Source organism: Mycteria americana, chromosome 5, assembly GCF_035582795.1.
Source record: "Mycteria americana isolate JAX WOST 10 ecotype Jacksonville Zoo and Gardens chromosome 5, USCA_MyAme_1.0, whole genome shotgun sequence".
In the NCBI taxonomy this organism is placed as follows: domain Eukaryota; kingdom Metazoa; phylum Chordata; class Aves; order Ciconiiformes; family Ciconiidae; genus Mycteria; species Mycteria americana.
The window spans coordinates 875,833-891,856 of record NC_134369.1 but is presented as its reverse complement, the minus strand read 5'-3'; the positions used below and the strand labels follow the sequence as shown (position 1 = coordinate 891,856).

Sequence of the window (16,024 nt, the reverse complement as noted above, 5' to 3'; positions counted from 1 at the left end):
CCATTTTAGAAAGACTACAAAGGAGCCAGCTGCTGTGGAAGAGCTGGAGCCCCTCTGTCCCTGAGGGAAACCTTGTGTAGGAGGAGAGACAGGAGAGAAGGAGCACTGATTGCCTCGGAAATGCCAAAGACAGCTCATAACTGATGGGGAAACTGAGGCAGGGAGATGCATGGGTGTGCTTATTGTTTCATCTGAGTCTGCATATTTCTCATGCAAGCTCATGCAAAGAATGATTCGGTTTGGACCCTTTACAATGCCTGATTGTGTCCCAGAAGACGGAAACCGGAAAGCCAGAGCATCCGCACAGCCGGAGCACTGAGCCAGAGTGTGCGTAAGCTGCGGGGGGAGCATGTGCCTCTGCCTGTCTGCAGCCCAGCGCAGCTTGACTTAAGCCCTGCCTCTGCCAAGTGAAGAGTGAGCCTGCGCCCAGGAAATGTGCCGGGGTGGCCCGGCTGAGGGACTGTGCTGCAGCTCGCGAGACACAGGAGAAGACGCAGCTCCTGCGTGGCTGGCCAGCGCTGGAGACCTGCAACCCGGAGGCTGTCCAGTTTTGGGCACCAGCTCTTCAGTGCACACCACAAATCGCTCTGTCACAGGGACCCTGTACAACTCTCCATCCTTTTAACCCCTCGCTCAAAGCCAGGCTGCCTTTTTCCTTAGTCTGCTTCTATTTTTGCTTCTCAAAGGGCACTGTGGAAAACAGAAAGGACCAAAAAAATCTGGTTCTCTTCTACCAGGAAAGCAGGTCTGAACTGTGCAGTTAAGAAAACATGGTTAGCTTTGCTTTTGCAGTGGCTCAGGAGCAGATTTTCGCATTCACTCCGTGCTGCCCCAGAGCTGCTGTTAGCCTGTTATGACACACCCAGGCCATGGGGAAGCAAAACATGTTTTTCTCCTCCTTCCTCCTCTCCGCCCCCAAAATTATGAAATATGACAATGACATTATCATCTCATAGTTTAACTGTTCCTGCACAGCAGGGGAAGAGATGTGAGGGGGGAACAAAAGCCTAAAGTAGACAGAGAAGATTACGTTTGTTTATCCTGAGATTTATGCAAGGATTTCTCTATTTCTCAGCCACAGAATGGTCCGGGGTGGGGGGGGCCAGAGCCTGCTCCTAACCAGGATACGGCCCTGGGATCCCAAATGCTTTCTGATGCTGGCTTTGTCTGACCTTCTGACGTACATATACCCAGCTAATGTTAATGTGCAAGGGTGACGATGCTGATTCCATTATCCAGCCATGTTAAGCACTGTTTTGCACTAACAGTTCTCCATACCAAAAGCTTTGACAGGCTTTGACGTCTCTGGCCTCTTCATTGTCTTCTTATTTTAAAAATAAGTACTAACAGCTGTGTTAAATTAACCTTTCGGTACCCACTTCTCCAGGCACGTGTTGGCACCAGAACTGGCATTTCTTCTGCAGGAGGAGATTTTTGTAAGAGCTTAGAGCTGCTTTTCCAGGGCTCGGATACCCCACTGGGCAGGATTTTTGAAACTAATACATGAGAGGATATTTTTTTCTAACTCTTTTGAAAAATCTGCCTACTAATTGTGCTGCCTGAAGGGAGCTAAAGACTTTTCAGCCACCTACCTTTCCACCTATCTTCCCCTTCCATCTGCAATGTAAAAGCAAGTGTTTCTCCTGCCACAGGTTTGGTTCCTCTCCCAGGCAAGCATGGGAGTCAAACTCATCTGTGTAAGTCCCTGAAAGCAGCTTTTGTGTCTCTTGATTACAAACAGTCATTTCTGATATACCATCCTGGGAAACTCTGTTAATAAAAGGACAATTTAAAAGCCCTGAAGCCCTATCAACTGTCCATTTAAAAGATGATTTGTAACCTGCTAATTAACCATTGTGCTCCACTGGTCCTGGGCTGCCAGCTTGCAGCTCTAATGTATTAATCATCCTGAAACACTGCCAGAGCATGGAGTGGCTTTTTAGGAAAACTGGTGCTAAATATTAGGCATTATCCCTGGCCCTGTTTGCAGATTTAGGGGCAGCCAGGCAGGGGTGGGAAGAAAGGTCCCAGATGTGGCACCTCCAAGCCAGCACTGGAGGCCGTGAAGTTGCATCAGTGGAGCAATGTGCTCAGGCTAATTCGTTCTGCAAGGAGACAGGATAATTTGGTCCCCCCAGCCCTCTGTGCTAACAGAGAGTGAAAGAGTCTTTCACTGGGTAGAAAAAAACAGGCTTCAAGATGGCAGAGTAATATAAGGCACTGGAGCTGTTTTGGAAAAGCAAATTGTGAGAACAGGTTTTTTTTCCTTGCATTTCCTCTTTGGCAGCTTCCGCCACAGCTGGGCACTGCCAGCTGCAATGTGGTCCAGGACGGACAATGTGGTGCTAGCTAGAAGCACCAAGGGCAGCAAGAATGGGAGTCTTTTTTTTCTTTTTCCTTTTTATTGAATTTCATCATGAATAAACAGAGGAAAATGTGGGATAACAAGGATGCCCATCAAATGTTTTAATAGGATAAATTTGGCAAGTGCAGAGAGGAGGAGGCAAATTTGACAGTGGCCAGGCTACGGGATGTTACCGAAGGTGGAGTGATGGATGTGATCCTCTCTCCTAGGCACCACAGGCCTCTGTGGGAGGGAGGACACAAATAACCCAGAATGAGCAGGGAACCAGCTGGGGCACGAGGTGAAAAACCCCAAAGGATGGACCGTGCTGGGGTAAAAGGGAGGCTGAAAGCTAATGCTCAAATTGGGGGTCTCACCTCAGGTCCTAACACACAGCTAGTCAGATGACAACACCGATACCCCATCAGGCTCTCCCAGTAGCTGATCAATTTGGGGATGAAAATGAAGTTTCTCTTTTGGATTAACAACTAATTAAAGGATAGAAAACAAAAAAATGGCAAGAAAATGCCAGTTTCCATGGTAGAAGATTAGCAGGGCTGTGCCACTGGAACACGCGCTGCTCAACATGCTCATAAATGGTCTGGAAAAGGAGCTGAATAGAGAGATGACAGTTTGCTGATGATACTAAATCATCCAGGGCAAAGAATGTAATTTGCCAGGAAAGAGCTGCAAAAGATCTCTTGACATCGAATGCCTGCATCATAAAATTATGGATGAGATTCAATATCAGTAATACAAAATAACTCACATGGAGAAAAATGCCTCTTCTTATATATACACACAGAGTAATGAAGCCTGAACTGTGATTAACACTCAGGAATGAAATTTTGGTGTTATTGTGACTAGTTCTCTGAAAATGTTAGCTCAATTATTTAGAAAAAAAGCAAAGAAAATGCAAAGTTGTTAGGAGAAGAATAGAGAACAAGCCAGAAACATTGTTATGTCACTGAGTACATCCACAAGAGCCCACAGCTTGAATACCATGTACAGTTCTGGTCCTCTTGTATTAAAAGAATATAGTAAAAATAACAAAGGCACAACTGAGGGCAATGAGAGTGATCAAAAATATAGAACTACTTCCCCACCAGACATGTCTAAATAGGGTCAGTCTCTTAAGCCTGCAGAAGAGATGGCTGAAGGGAGATGTGAAATGGGTCGATAAAATCGTTTGTGCTTTGGGAAAGTGAACAGGGGATGATCTATGCACTGCTTCCTGTGATGCAGAAACATCAAATGGAGTTATCAGGTAACAAGTTTGGAGAAAAAGAAGGGATGCATGTTTCAACACAGCATGTCACTTAACATTGCAGGTCCTGGCTGGAGATGTTGTGGGGGATAAAGTTTAGATGGGGTCAAAAAAAAAAAATTAGAATTCAGGCAAGAAAAAGCCTGTCAAGGAGAAAGATGCTGTTCTTGGCAGAGGAGGCCCCTGACTGGGGGGCTGGTGAGTATAGGAGGGGAGGGATCAATGCAGGCTTCCCTGGTCTTTCCCTGCTCTTTCCCTGACACTGTGCTGCTGGCTACTGCTGCAAACACTTAGTGTTAGTGCAAACGCTGCTGCACTAACATTCCTGTTAGTGCACGGCCCTCACTGGGCAGGTCCCAGCTCTTCTGCAGTGCTGGGGTGGCTTTGGGTTGCAGAGCACACCAGGGCTGGTTTCCCTGTTTACCAGCTGGTTCCCTGTTTACCGGTTTTCCTGAAGTGATGCAGCGCTGAGCCACTCAGCATCACTCACATCTTATCGTCACCATAGTCAGGAAGGCAGAGGCATGCTATAACCCTGTTTACGAGGGCTGCCAGGGTCTGTGGATGCTGTGATCCCACCAGTGCTGGTGGGATCCAGCTTCCATTTCCAAAATTAATTGCTGTATTCAGCATCCCTGTGACACACACTGAGTTCTGCAGGCTAAAATTATTTAACAGAGGTTTTCTACATTTTGGTATTACTATTATCTGCTCTCTGCACTGCAGTCTTCCAGTGCCCCTTGGAGAAACACATCACTCTGAGGCACAACATGTGAGACAGACTTGCCTAGTTTCAATTTTTCAAGCACTATCACTATCAGAAAAAAGAAGTACTTGTTTAAAACACTAATCCTTAACACAGCTTAGGAACAGCTGAAGTGACAGGGTGGGCCAGACCAAATCTCCCTTGACTCAACCAGCCCAAGCTGGCATGATGTGTCAGATGCCAACGTGACCTGTCACTTCAGGCCCCATCTGCTTCTGTCACTGACCCTGGGAAAAGGTTGACCAAGTGTGGATGGAAGAAAGTAGCTTGCAGAGCTGACCGTGAAATCCAACCATTTAACTCTCTTACAGCCACATCCTTTTGTCATGTTGTAAGGTGCTTGCATGCTGAGAGCTGGATTTTGTCCTGGCTGTTGTAGCTGTTGTCTGAAGTTACACAATTAAAATGGCAATATGAAGGTATCTTCATTAACTAGGGATGGAACAGGGCCCCATCAGTCTAGGGAAATCACCGGGAACAAGGAAATCTCCTGAGCTTAGCTGGACTCTGAAGCATATCCAGCTGGTAACAGGTATTGGAAACTAGAGTTTCAAACCCTTTTGTATCTTTTTCTAAATTATAAGAGGAATCCAAAGAACAACAACAAATACTCCCATGAAAGCCCATTTTTAAAATAAGCACATTAACATGCACTACCGGCCCCTTCATTTCCCAGCCTTGGGAGATGTGGTCCGCAGCAACCTCTGTGCTTGCTCCCTTCCTCCTGTGCAGGCTGGGAGAGCACGTGGTCCCTGAAAGCACCCTGCCTTCCAGGGAGCAGCAAGCCCCCATTCTGCTCTCTGTGAGCTTCCAAGGGGAGGGGTGCTTCTAAGCTCAGCAACAGAAAGCAGGGGACAATTTTTCTGGGCCAGCAAGAAGCACGACACTATTGCTAAATGGGTCTTGCCAGCGACATTAGTCCAAGACTGCTGTTGAGCCAGGCTATCTGTCCAGCCAGAAGACCAGGTGATCAAGCAAAACTAATCTTTCTTTTCAGTCCTAAGTAAGGCTGAGGGCATATACTGCTCCTCGGTAGTGTTGTCTGATAACTAGAGTTATATGAAGCCTCTGTGGCTTTCCTGTGCTCCTGACAGAGATCCTTCTCTAGTTCAGCCAAGGCTGAAGGCACCAAATGGCTCTGCACAATCCTTCTCCCTGTGGACGTCAGCACCAGCAGGCTCTCGTCCAGCACCTAGCAGGCCTCCCTCGCAGCCTGCTGCTGCTGAAGAGTGCCTGAGCTTCAGTCCGACCCTCTGCCAATGGAGCGACTGGGTTTGGATTAAGGGGAAGAAAAAGGGAAGACTTTAAATGAACTTTGGTATCTGAGGAGGAGCAGCATAAAGTTGTTTGCATTCCTGGGGATTATCAGGATTACCTTCTAGCCCAAGCTGTGTGAAGGAGACCACTGTGGCTATGTACAATTGAGGAAAGGAGGGTTGACAGAGTTATGCGAGCTCCTTGCACTGCTATATGGAGGTAATTGCATTCATTGGGAATGAATTTAAATGAATGAGCTTAAATGAATGGCAGCACAGTGGGAGCTGAAAGTAGCAGGAGCAAGACCCAAGACACCAACCTCTACTGAATCACCAAAATCAAATCTGCCAGGCATTAGGGACTTCACACCCTCTTTGCCAGCCTATGATTCAAAGCATCAGATCTTCAGTGGTTTATGTAAAAAGGTGTAGGCAGGTATGGCTTTAAGCTAGCACAGCTGCAGGCCCTGCTCTCATACACACTCTGAATCTAACTGCTTTGGGGCCAATATGAGCAAGGCATTGCCAAAACCACATATATGGACCCTCAGCCTCAAATTTCATGTTTCATAATAAAAGCGTATGAGATACTACCTTTTCCAGGGCTGTCCATGCACTTAAAATAGGGCACAGGATCCGAAGCCAAAATCTAGGCGCTCCTCCTGCTGCTCTCTCCTAGCACAGTCCCAGCCTTGATGACCTCAGAGATAAGTATTTAAACAAGCCCAGCGAGAGCAGAAGCGGAGAGACTTGCTCTGCACATCACAGAATTACATTTGACAGCCTCAAGGACAGCTACAGCACAGGCATGGTCAGGTCACTCTCATCCTACCATCATGTCTAGGTGTGTTGGTGATGCCTAGACTGAAACGGGCAACAGCTGCTATGTGAACCTCGGCGAATGGACAGCTACTAGTGGCTCAATCAGGCAGCCTATATGAGGTTTATGGCACTCAAAAAACCGCTTGGTAGCCATGAGAAAGGAGCCCATGGGCTTTCAGAGCCTAAGGTAAACTCTGGGGAGGAGGAGAAGCTGAAGATTAACGTGGGCAGTTAGCAGATGGTTGGCTGCTGTCCCAGAGAGGGTGCTGCATAGGTCTCCCAGCGTTCCTGGGTGTGTTTGGCAGCTACACTAAGTGTTGTTTTCCTTCATAGTCTTTGCTGACCCTGTTTGCTGCAGGCATTCTTACTTATCTGTGCAAACTCTCAAATAGGAAAATATCACATGCCTCCGTGTGTGTAAAGAGGAAGGTATTTGCAAAGAAGTATTTGAAATATGTTTCAAAGATTAACAAAGTTCAGCCAGCTCACTCAGCAGGTTATAGCCAGGCACAGCAGGACTTGGGTTTAGAAGCAGATATTGCCCAGCTCTGTTAACTTTTAAGTCATGCAGTGAGTCAAGAGGACAGCGCTCCTGACTCAATCTGCTGTATGGCCCCAAAAAGAAGTTGGTAAGAGACAGGAGGTGAAATTCATGCCCCATATCTGGCAGTGCTTTCATCGATCCTCCCAAAACAGCATCTGATATTTCATATGGACCCAGAATGTTTAAGAGCCTGCTAGCTCTAGCTAGGATCACAGAGAAGGGAAAGGATTGTAGCCTTTCCTCTTTCACAGCAATGGAAGCCAGAGAATTTTATGGTGATGGGCTCCACACTATTACTATATAGTCTCCTCCAATGTCCTGTTGCTGGGCTAGCTCCTAATCTGTCCCCATGGCCCTTCTCATGCCAGCAGAACAAGTGGATGCCACTGATACGTTGCAGTCCAGTCACTCTCAATGCACTTACTTACTTTTTCCTTGTTATCCATGGTGATGGCAATCTGCATCCTTCTCCCGCGGCGGAAAGCCACCAAATGGTCTGTCTCTTCTTCACTCAGGTCTGGCACTCTGCCTGGGCCAGGGAAGCACTCGGTGCGTTTCTCACTGACAATCCGCTTGCCCTGGAAAGGACAGGATGAGTTAACAACACCTCCATTAGCCCTGTGCAGTGCCCTTCCTAGGAGAGTGGCCATTCCCAAACTGCAAAGGATTTTGGTCTGGCAGAACAGAAACATGAACCAGATAGTCAGTCTTCTCGGTTTATAAAGCTGCCACCCTACTTTAAGGGATACGTAATATTCCATAGGCATGTTTAACTACGCACAACTTAGGTAGGGTGGGATTTACCCTGTTCAGATGCTTTGCAGCATGAACACTGATGGACGTTTTTATTTTAGACACGCAAGCCATCTTGCATTTGTGTCTTTGAAACAAATGTGAAGTTGTCCTCTCACCGAACGACACATCCCAATAAAATGTGAGGCTCCATTGGAGCAGAAGCCTAGAGGGTGAAAGAGAAGGGAAACAGTGGTGTTCTCTCCAACCTTGCCCACAAAGCAGTTACTACCCTGAAGTGTATTAACACTTGATAATTTATCATCTTCATAGTCATTGTGCATTCATATTTCTGGAATGATTTATTCAGCAGTGGAATAGTTTAGAAAACTGATATATAAACTCCTTGAACAAGCGCAGTTTACCCCTTTCAGATATTATTTCCAGCTGTCTGTATCAGTTCATGACTTTACTGCGTGGATTTACATCTGGTTCTTATTTTGTTAATTATCTTTGTTGCTGGCTGAGCTCCTGCCAGTGCCCTCAGCCATCACTTCCACAAAATGAGCACATCTTTTGTACAAAAATACATACTTTTTCACATTTAAAAGTATCATCTTTCAGTTCCATCATGTGCCTTTTTATTTTTGCCTTACAAGGAAATGAGAGACTTAATAAATCATCTCCATCTTTATCTCTGATCTTTTTCTTTTCTCTTCATCTGTATGATTCCTCTGCTCGACTTTACCAGGGATGAACAAACCTCAGAAGCTTCCCTCTCTAAAGGATGGTATATTTTCCTCTGTTTTTCTCCTTGGACTTCCACACATACTGGAGTCTTGATTTCAAAGGAGCTCAAAATCTCCAAGTAAACTTCAGTGAAACCTGGGAACTCTTTGTTGCTATGAACTCAGTTTCAAAAACAAACAGCACACATGACCTCTGATTTGTAAGGAAGTTTTGCAAGCATCAGTGAATTTGCCATGACATATGATATCAAGATGTCTTGCATTAGCCTCATCTTCACTTGGCTCTGCCAGAAGTGCAGATGTTAGCATGGAGGGAGCCTTGCTGTAGACAGCCTCCGTCAGCAAGACCTTTTTTATCGCTTGTCCAGTCATCAAGCTTCCTAACACATGATAAATGTCTTAGGAGGTACTGGAGTATTTCCAGCATCAGACCTTCAGTCTCTTGTTTATTCTTCTTTCACATCTGTGTAATTTTGCTGTCTCAGCAGCGACAGTTCTTGAATTAGTCTGATGCATGTGAGAGGAGGAGTGGGCCCTGCACTGCCGTTGGTTCTGTCTGCCAGAGCTGTGTGGACATGGCGGGAACCTTTTTATGCATTCCCATGAGTATGTACAGCTCTGGTTTTAGCTGTGAGCTGTAGCTCCTAACAAGTTTTGCTGCCCTTAGTAGGACCCTTGCTATTTCTGCTTTTCTTGAAATAAGTGAAGCCACATGTTGCATTCAAAGCAAGGATCTGCTGCCAATATGTTCAATGCCATTCTAGTACCTTCCGCGTTGTTCTCTATGTTTGCGTCAATGCAGCCTACTACTTTGACTGCTGCTGAGGACCAACATCTCTGAGCCATCCCTAGAGGTGTCAAGATCTTTTTCCTGAGAGAGTAAAATCTGATAGTCAAGAGAATAGGCAATCGTTTAAATATGGAGTACAACTGTCTTGGCATCTACCATAGCCAGACATTTAGGTGTACTTTTACCTGCAGCCAGGGTATATGTCCTGGAAAAGTCCCCATACCTATAAACTCTGTGAGCTGTTTTAAAGGTTTTAGTCTATGTATCTGTCTTGAGAACGGTATGATTTTATCAGAGACCAGGCAGAGCTAGAAAGTTCAAACCAGAATCTAAACTGCTCTGAAATCCTAGCTTTGCTCCCCCTCCACAAATAGGGCATGCTGTACTGTCCTTAATTACACATCCCATTGCAGTCACGTTACAAGTGATTGCATTACTGCAGCTTAGGAAGTGATTGCCTGATTACTAAACTAAAGTCAGAACTGTGAAGGTGTGACAGCAGATGTGAAGGTCAACGACAGCTTTGGCAGCAGTGACCAGAAGACAGTGAATTTTAGGAGCCTGAGAGCAGTAAGGAAGGCAAGCAGCAGACTAGAGATCATGAGCTTCAGGAGAGCAGATGTTGACTTGTTCAGGGAACTGGTAGGCAGGATCCTGCAGGAAGCTGTCTTGAAGGGGAAAGGAGCCCAGGAGACCTGATTGATTTTCATGGACAAGGCACAAGAACATAAGTAAGGACTTCCTGTTGTACAAGAGAATGAGCAGGTGAGGAAAGACCCCAGCTTGGCTGAGCAGGGAGCTCCTGGTTGAACTTAAATGCAAAAAGGGAGTGTGTGGGAGGTGGAAAGGGACAGGCTCTCAAGGAAGATTACAGGAGCAGGACCTGGGCATGCAGGGATGGAGTCAGGAAAGCCAAAGCTCACCTGGAGTTGAAACAAGTGAGAGATGTGAAGGTCAGCAAGAAGGACTCCTGTAGATACATTAGCAGCAAAGAAAGTTGAAGAAAGCTGTTGGCCTGCTGCTGAATGGGGTGGGCAACTTAGTGACACAGGGCCTGGAAAAGACTGGTTACTCTATGCCTTCTTTGCTTTGGTCTTTTACTGGCAAGGTCTGCTCTCTACCTTCCAAGTCTCTAACCTAGTGGCAGAGTGAGAGAAACGCCTCACTCCCTCAGCATCCTGGAAGATTCAGTTATGGACCATTTAAATAAAGTAAGAAAGTGGGACTAAGGTGGGCTGCATCCAAGAGTGCTGAGGCTGTAGGCCGATATCGCTGTGAGGCTGCTTTCTACTGCTTAGCATCTTCTTCAGTGATCTGGATAATAGAACAGACTACACCTTCATCAAGTTCATGGGTGTTCAAGTTCAAGTTCAAGCTGATACGCTGGAGGATGGCACGGTCATTCAGAGGGATCTTGACAAGGTGGAGGAGGGTCAACAAAAACAAATGACAAGTCCTGCACCTGGGACAGAAGAACCCTGAAGAATCCCATGCATCACTACAGGCAGGGGCCCAGCTGGCTGGGAGCAGCTCTGCAGAAGTACTTTGGGAGCCTGGTGGGCAACAACCTGAGCATGAGTGAACAGTGAGGAAGGCTAGTTGCTCACTTGGTTCCACTAGCATGAGGATAGCCATCAGGTTGAAGGAAGTGATTATCTACCTCTGTTTGGGCCATATTTGAAGTATTGTGTCCAGCTTCCCTTCACTGCAAGATGAGAGAGGTATAGACAAATGGGAAAGAGTCTAGTGGAGGATCATCAAGATGGTTACAGGGTTGGAGCCTGTAAGATGGTTACAAGATGGAGCACAGGATGCACACGGTGAGGCTGCATTTGTTAGGTCTGGAGAGAGAAGAGAAGGCAAAGAGGGGACCTAATTGCAGTATTCCTCCTTCTGAAAATGTGTTATGAAGAGAACAGAGCCCGACTCCTCTTGGAGGTACACAGCGAAAGGGCAAGAGGCAACAGACACAACCTGCCACAAGGCAAAGTACAACTGGAATTAAGGGAAAAAAAGTCACAACGGTGGTAGTCAAACACTTGAAAACAGGTGCCCAAAGAGGCTGTGAAATCTCCATCACTGGAGATTTTCACAACTTGATTGGACTTGGCCCTGAGCAACCTGAGATAACTTTGAAGATAACTTTTTAGCAGGGGATCAGACTAGATGACCTCCAGAGGTCCCATCCCACCTCAGCTATTTTATGATTCTATTATTGTGCTCAAGTCTGTAGCCTGCTTCAACTGTGAAGTAAAACATATTTAGGTTTTACATCTGTATATGTGTGTATATGCACACATGCATGTCTGCAGATGTATGCAAGTAATGGATTTAATATGCAAGTATGAATTTAGTAATTTTGCTTGTTTTCTGCAGCTCTCGCTTTTATACAACTAGAACTAGGTAGTACAGACCAGAATTCAGGATCAGTCAGCCACGAAGCTCACAAGCGCTTAGGTCCTGGCTTTTAAGTGGCACCTGCTTCTGAATGACTGAATTGCATCATGTCCAAAGGTAACATATTTCCATTGCCAGAACTATTAGCCAATACAAACACAGGATGTTTTAAAACTAAAAGAATATTTCAAATCCTGTTTATGTTCTATGATTCATATGTTTTATTCCTAAATTTCACTGAAACTGGAGACTGGAATTAGAATGCTCCGCATAGGATTCCTGCTTGCAGTCGAAGAAACCAATGTGGTTTTTCCTTATGTCAGTGCAAATCAGTATTAATGGACGTGGGTGGAAGAAAAATTAACCTTGTGAATAGATTATCTTGGTCTTGTATTTCAGACCACAGAGCTGGGCTGGATAATTAGAAGCTGCAAATCTCTCCTGCCATCCCCTCTGGGTTCATGGGGCAATGTCTGCAGCCACAAGAGTATCCTCTGGTCTCATTCATGTTGGCGGTTATGCCGAGATGATCTAGTAGCTCCGAAATACAGTATTAACATGTTCATTTTAGGAAGTTACAGTGTATTGGCACTAACTGGCCATGCCGGTGCTCTTACCTCGTGATAAACACAGGAAAATGCAGTTTTATTTAACTCTTCCATTAAAGGCTATGTAAATGAACACGTCTTATATAGTAGCTTGCAAAGTTATGCTAACTGAATCATGTGTCTTCCAGACATATGAACAAATACTTCCCATTGCGATGAAAAGGTAGTGAAAACCAAAATCTTGTCAGCCGCTCTGAAAACCTGAGCCTTCCTATTTAAACTTTCTCCCACAGCTAGAAAGGATGACGTGATAAGCATCATTGTGTGTGCTTCACAGTTCCCCTTTATAAGGAAAACTAAACTCTTTCTTATGCCTGGACACATCATGGGTCTGTGACTTAACCCCAGAAATGTCAGTGGAGTCACAACAGGGACAAATACAGCCTCCCTGTTTTGGAATTGGTGTATACAAGACTGCACCTCTCTTCTTTCTCTCCCCACACTAGCCTCTCCTCTTCTAAAAACCTGTTCCTCGCTCATGTCTTTTGGGGAGAAGGGCTCTGTAAAGCAATCTGGGCAATTGCCCAAAGCAATCTGTAAAGCAATTTTCTATGAAAGAATCTCTTTCTTTTCCCCAGCATCTGCCTCCCTGGCAGCAACCCTCTGGCCGAGGAGGCTGCCTGCTGCCACCAAGGAACTCTGCAGCCCAAGGAAGGCACTGCTGTTTCCTCAGCATGCAAACAGTCCCCACCAAGGACGGTGTTCTCCCACCGTAAGAGCAAAGCTCTTGGGAATCACGGGAGTGACTCAAGTTAGACCATCCTGTACAGGATCCAGTTCTGCATGACTGAAATATATTTGGGGAAGAGCTCAGATCTGCTGACATCCTCTGAAGGCAGCCAGACACATTACGCCTTGCAGAATAGGCTCTTAACTGCTTTCTGTCCTGTCTCCCTGCTCTATTTGTAGCATGATGCAAAGGCTGAAAATATGCTCTGGCTTTGCTTTGGAACCACTGAATTGCTTGAGCCTGGCAGATGCTTTGGTGCTGAAGCTGTACATCGCTTTGTTCTTCAATGGTTATTATCCCCAGGAAATATCTTTGCTCCAGGGATAATCCCGAGTTTCCTGGGACATTCAAGGCAATACATCTTCCTTCCTTTAAGCCCTGAGCAAGCCTGTATAGTAATCCTAGGTGGTACTGCTGAGGTTAGTTAATGAACTGGAGAGCTGGGCTTGCTCTGCCCTAAGCAGAGCACCGATACAAGGTGTTTAGCATTCTGGTTAATATTTTTTTTTTACCAGTAAAAGTAAGCCCAGTGATGGCTTAGCAAGGTAATAGCAAGCTATTAATCCATAACTTGTACATCAAACATTAATTCTAGCTTAAGTCAACAGCTGTTCCCTAGAGCTCTTCAGTGTTTAGATGGTGACGGCCTGTCCTTTAGACAAATAACACAGTCACAAATAACTCTTGCCAGGGAGGCCCAGCACTGGGTGGGTATGTTGGGAAGATGGCTTCATCGCTTACTATCTGAGAAAGTGCTTCCTGAGGAGGGACATGGGCCCTGAGTGCAAGCGACAGCAAAGCCACTACCTGAAAACCTAAAAACCAATGCAGAGGACCTTGTACCCAAATACCATGAGCAGAACGGAAGCCTCGAAGTGCACTACTGGATTTACAGGGAGGCAGCACCTTCCTTGGGCCATTAGCTGTTAAAAGTCGCAGTAGGAAGGCTGGCGCATCGGCAAAGCCGTTAAACCCTGCAGTTTATTGAGCAGATGGCAAGGAAGACTCAGAGGCTGATACAGGAAATATCTACTTAGCAGAGCTGTGATATACATATACAGGCTGGGACACCACCAGCTTTTCTGGGTAATACCCTCTCTCCCTCCCTCCCTCACTCCCCATATTGCTTCTGGCTAAGATGGGTGCCTGAAGGCACATTCTGCTTAATGTCCCGACATGTGTCTTCTTTTGCTTGTTTATTATTTTAAGAATATCAGTGATTTCCTAGATTGCTTGTCCCACATTGGGAAATCCTGGCCCTCGGTGGGCTAGCTCCCAAAGCGAGGGATGTCAGATGAGGAGAGCACCCATGCAGAGCCAATGGGAACAGGGAGCAGGGCCCAAAAAGCCAGCAGTGCCTGGCAGAGCCATCTCTTCCCCTCCACAGGGCCTGTCCCGGCTCACACCGCCTGCAGAGATTCGAGACTCTGGCACTAGCTATTTAGATGCAGTCAGATAAAACTGCACTGCTTCCCTTGTAGCAATTCACTGAGAAACCGTAAATTGGTAAGTGCCCATCTTACGTCTGAGGCATGCCCCAGATTGCAAAGGCAGTGTTAAAAATACCGTCTGAGGAGTATCAGGAAAAAGAACGTGGGGAACAAAGGAAAACCCTGGACTTCTGTCCAGTTTATGCAATTTTCCAGCTGCCTTTCCTTTGGGGCTTCTCGCTTTACAGTGATTTGTGATATTTAGGATTGAATGTAAATGGTTTTCTGCATGGCCCAGCTACTCTGTTGCTTGAACCTTGCAATGGTCATAGGAAGGATGGTGATGGCCCATTTAGTCATCCCAGTATCACCACACAAGTCTCTCCAGGGACACCTGGTGAAGCCTTGCTCACTGGGAAGCTGAAGCAAGTTATCTACCCTCTTTTAATCTTCAGGTGCCCAGAGGATGCCTTAACAGGGCAGCAGCAACAAATAAGCTTGTACTTCATGTACAATTTTGTCCAAAACCCTAATAATTTTTCCCTCTCACCCATTACAGTCCCATACTCTTCCTACTCATCCATTTTGAGAACTATATTTAAAGTAACTAAAGGAAGGTTCTGGATTGATGCCACTGGAACATTCACCAATAAATCAGTTTTCCTCTGTCATCAAGTCAGGCTGCGGGTTGTGCTTTACACGAACACTCAGGAGACCTTGGGAGGCTGCTAAGGCCTGTGAAAGGCGCTTATTGCAAGGAAATCCATCTATACCATACAACAGGGAACTTATGGGAAGTTTCCACAGAGGTCTGAGCTTCCAGCAGAAAAATCTCATAGGTCTATTAATTGGCCATGCTGAAAAACCCTGACACAGAGTTTAAGGCAGCAATGTGATTTAGCTGCCAGTGCTTTGTGCTAATACAAATCCCCATCCAGGACTTGAATCCTGAGCTATAGATTATGGAAACAGCTCCAGGGGACACAGCCTGTCTGCAAGAGCCACTCACTCTGCAAATGTAATTGCTTCAGATATAAGCCCCCCATGCAGAGCTACATAGCCATGAGAAACCTTGGAGGAGACTCTCAAATATCTCATTGGTAAAGTTCAGGCAGTAATGAGGATGGTTAGATTTCTATGTACCCTCTATTCTAAGAAAAAACAGAATTTTTCCCCTTACATCAGGAGGTGGTTTGTTTGTGCTGGAATGAGATTTCATTTGAAGGGGATGTTCGCGCTACCGGTAATCTATCTGGAACAAAGGAAATGAGAGGCCTCGGTCCCCTTCTCCTGAAAAATCATTCTGAAAGGTGCATTATTTCCTAAATGATTCAGTTCCTTCAAGGTAACATATAATGACTTTATAATGGCACAGTGATTGTGGCCTATTTCTTCATGGAAAGAAAGGGTAACTAGGTCACGGAGAAACAGAAAAGAAAAGGCATTCGAGGAACAAAATCAGAAAAATATTTCCAAGCTGCCTCAGAGGGAGAAATGTCTCTCTGCCTTTTGTTTACAGCCAAGGTTTTCAGCGCTCCTACCCCAAAGCACCAGGGTAGCAGGAAGGGTGGGGTTTCGCTTCATTACCC

General features: G+C 45.8%; 1 protein-coding gene across 2 annotated transcripts in view; it reads right to left on the bottom strand.

Moving 5' to 3' along the window:
- Window positions 1-16,024, bottom strand: part of CCDC9B (coiled-coil domain containing 9B) — a 58,861-nt gene that overhangs the window by 27,267 nt on the left and 15,570 nt on the right. For both annotated transcript variants that reach the window (XM_075501760.1, XM_075501761.1), the window contains exon 6: window positions 7,428-7,577. In XM_075501760.1, coding sequence (XP_075357875.1) covers window positions 7,428-7,577 — 150 coding nt within the window. The remainder of the gene's footprint in view (window positions 1-7,427; window positions 7,578-16,024) is intronic.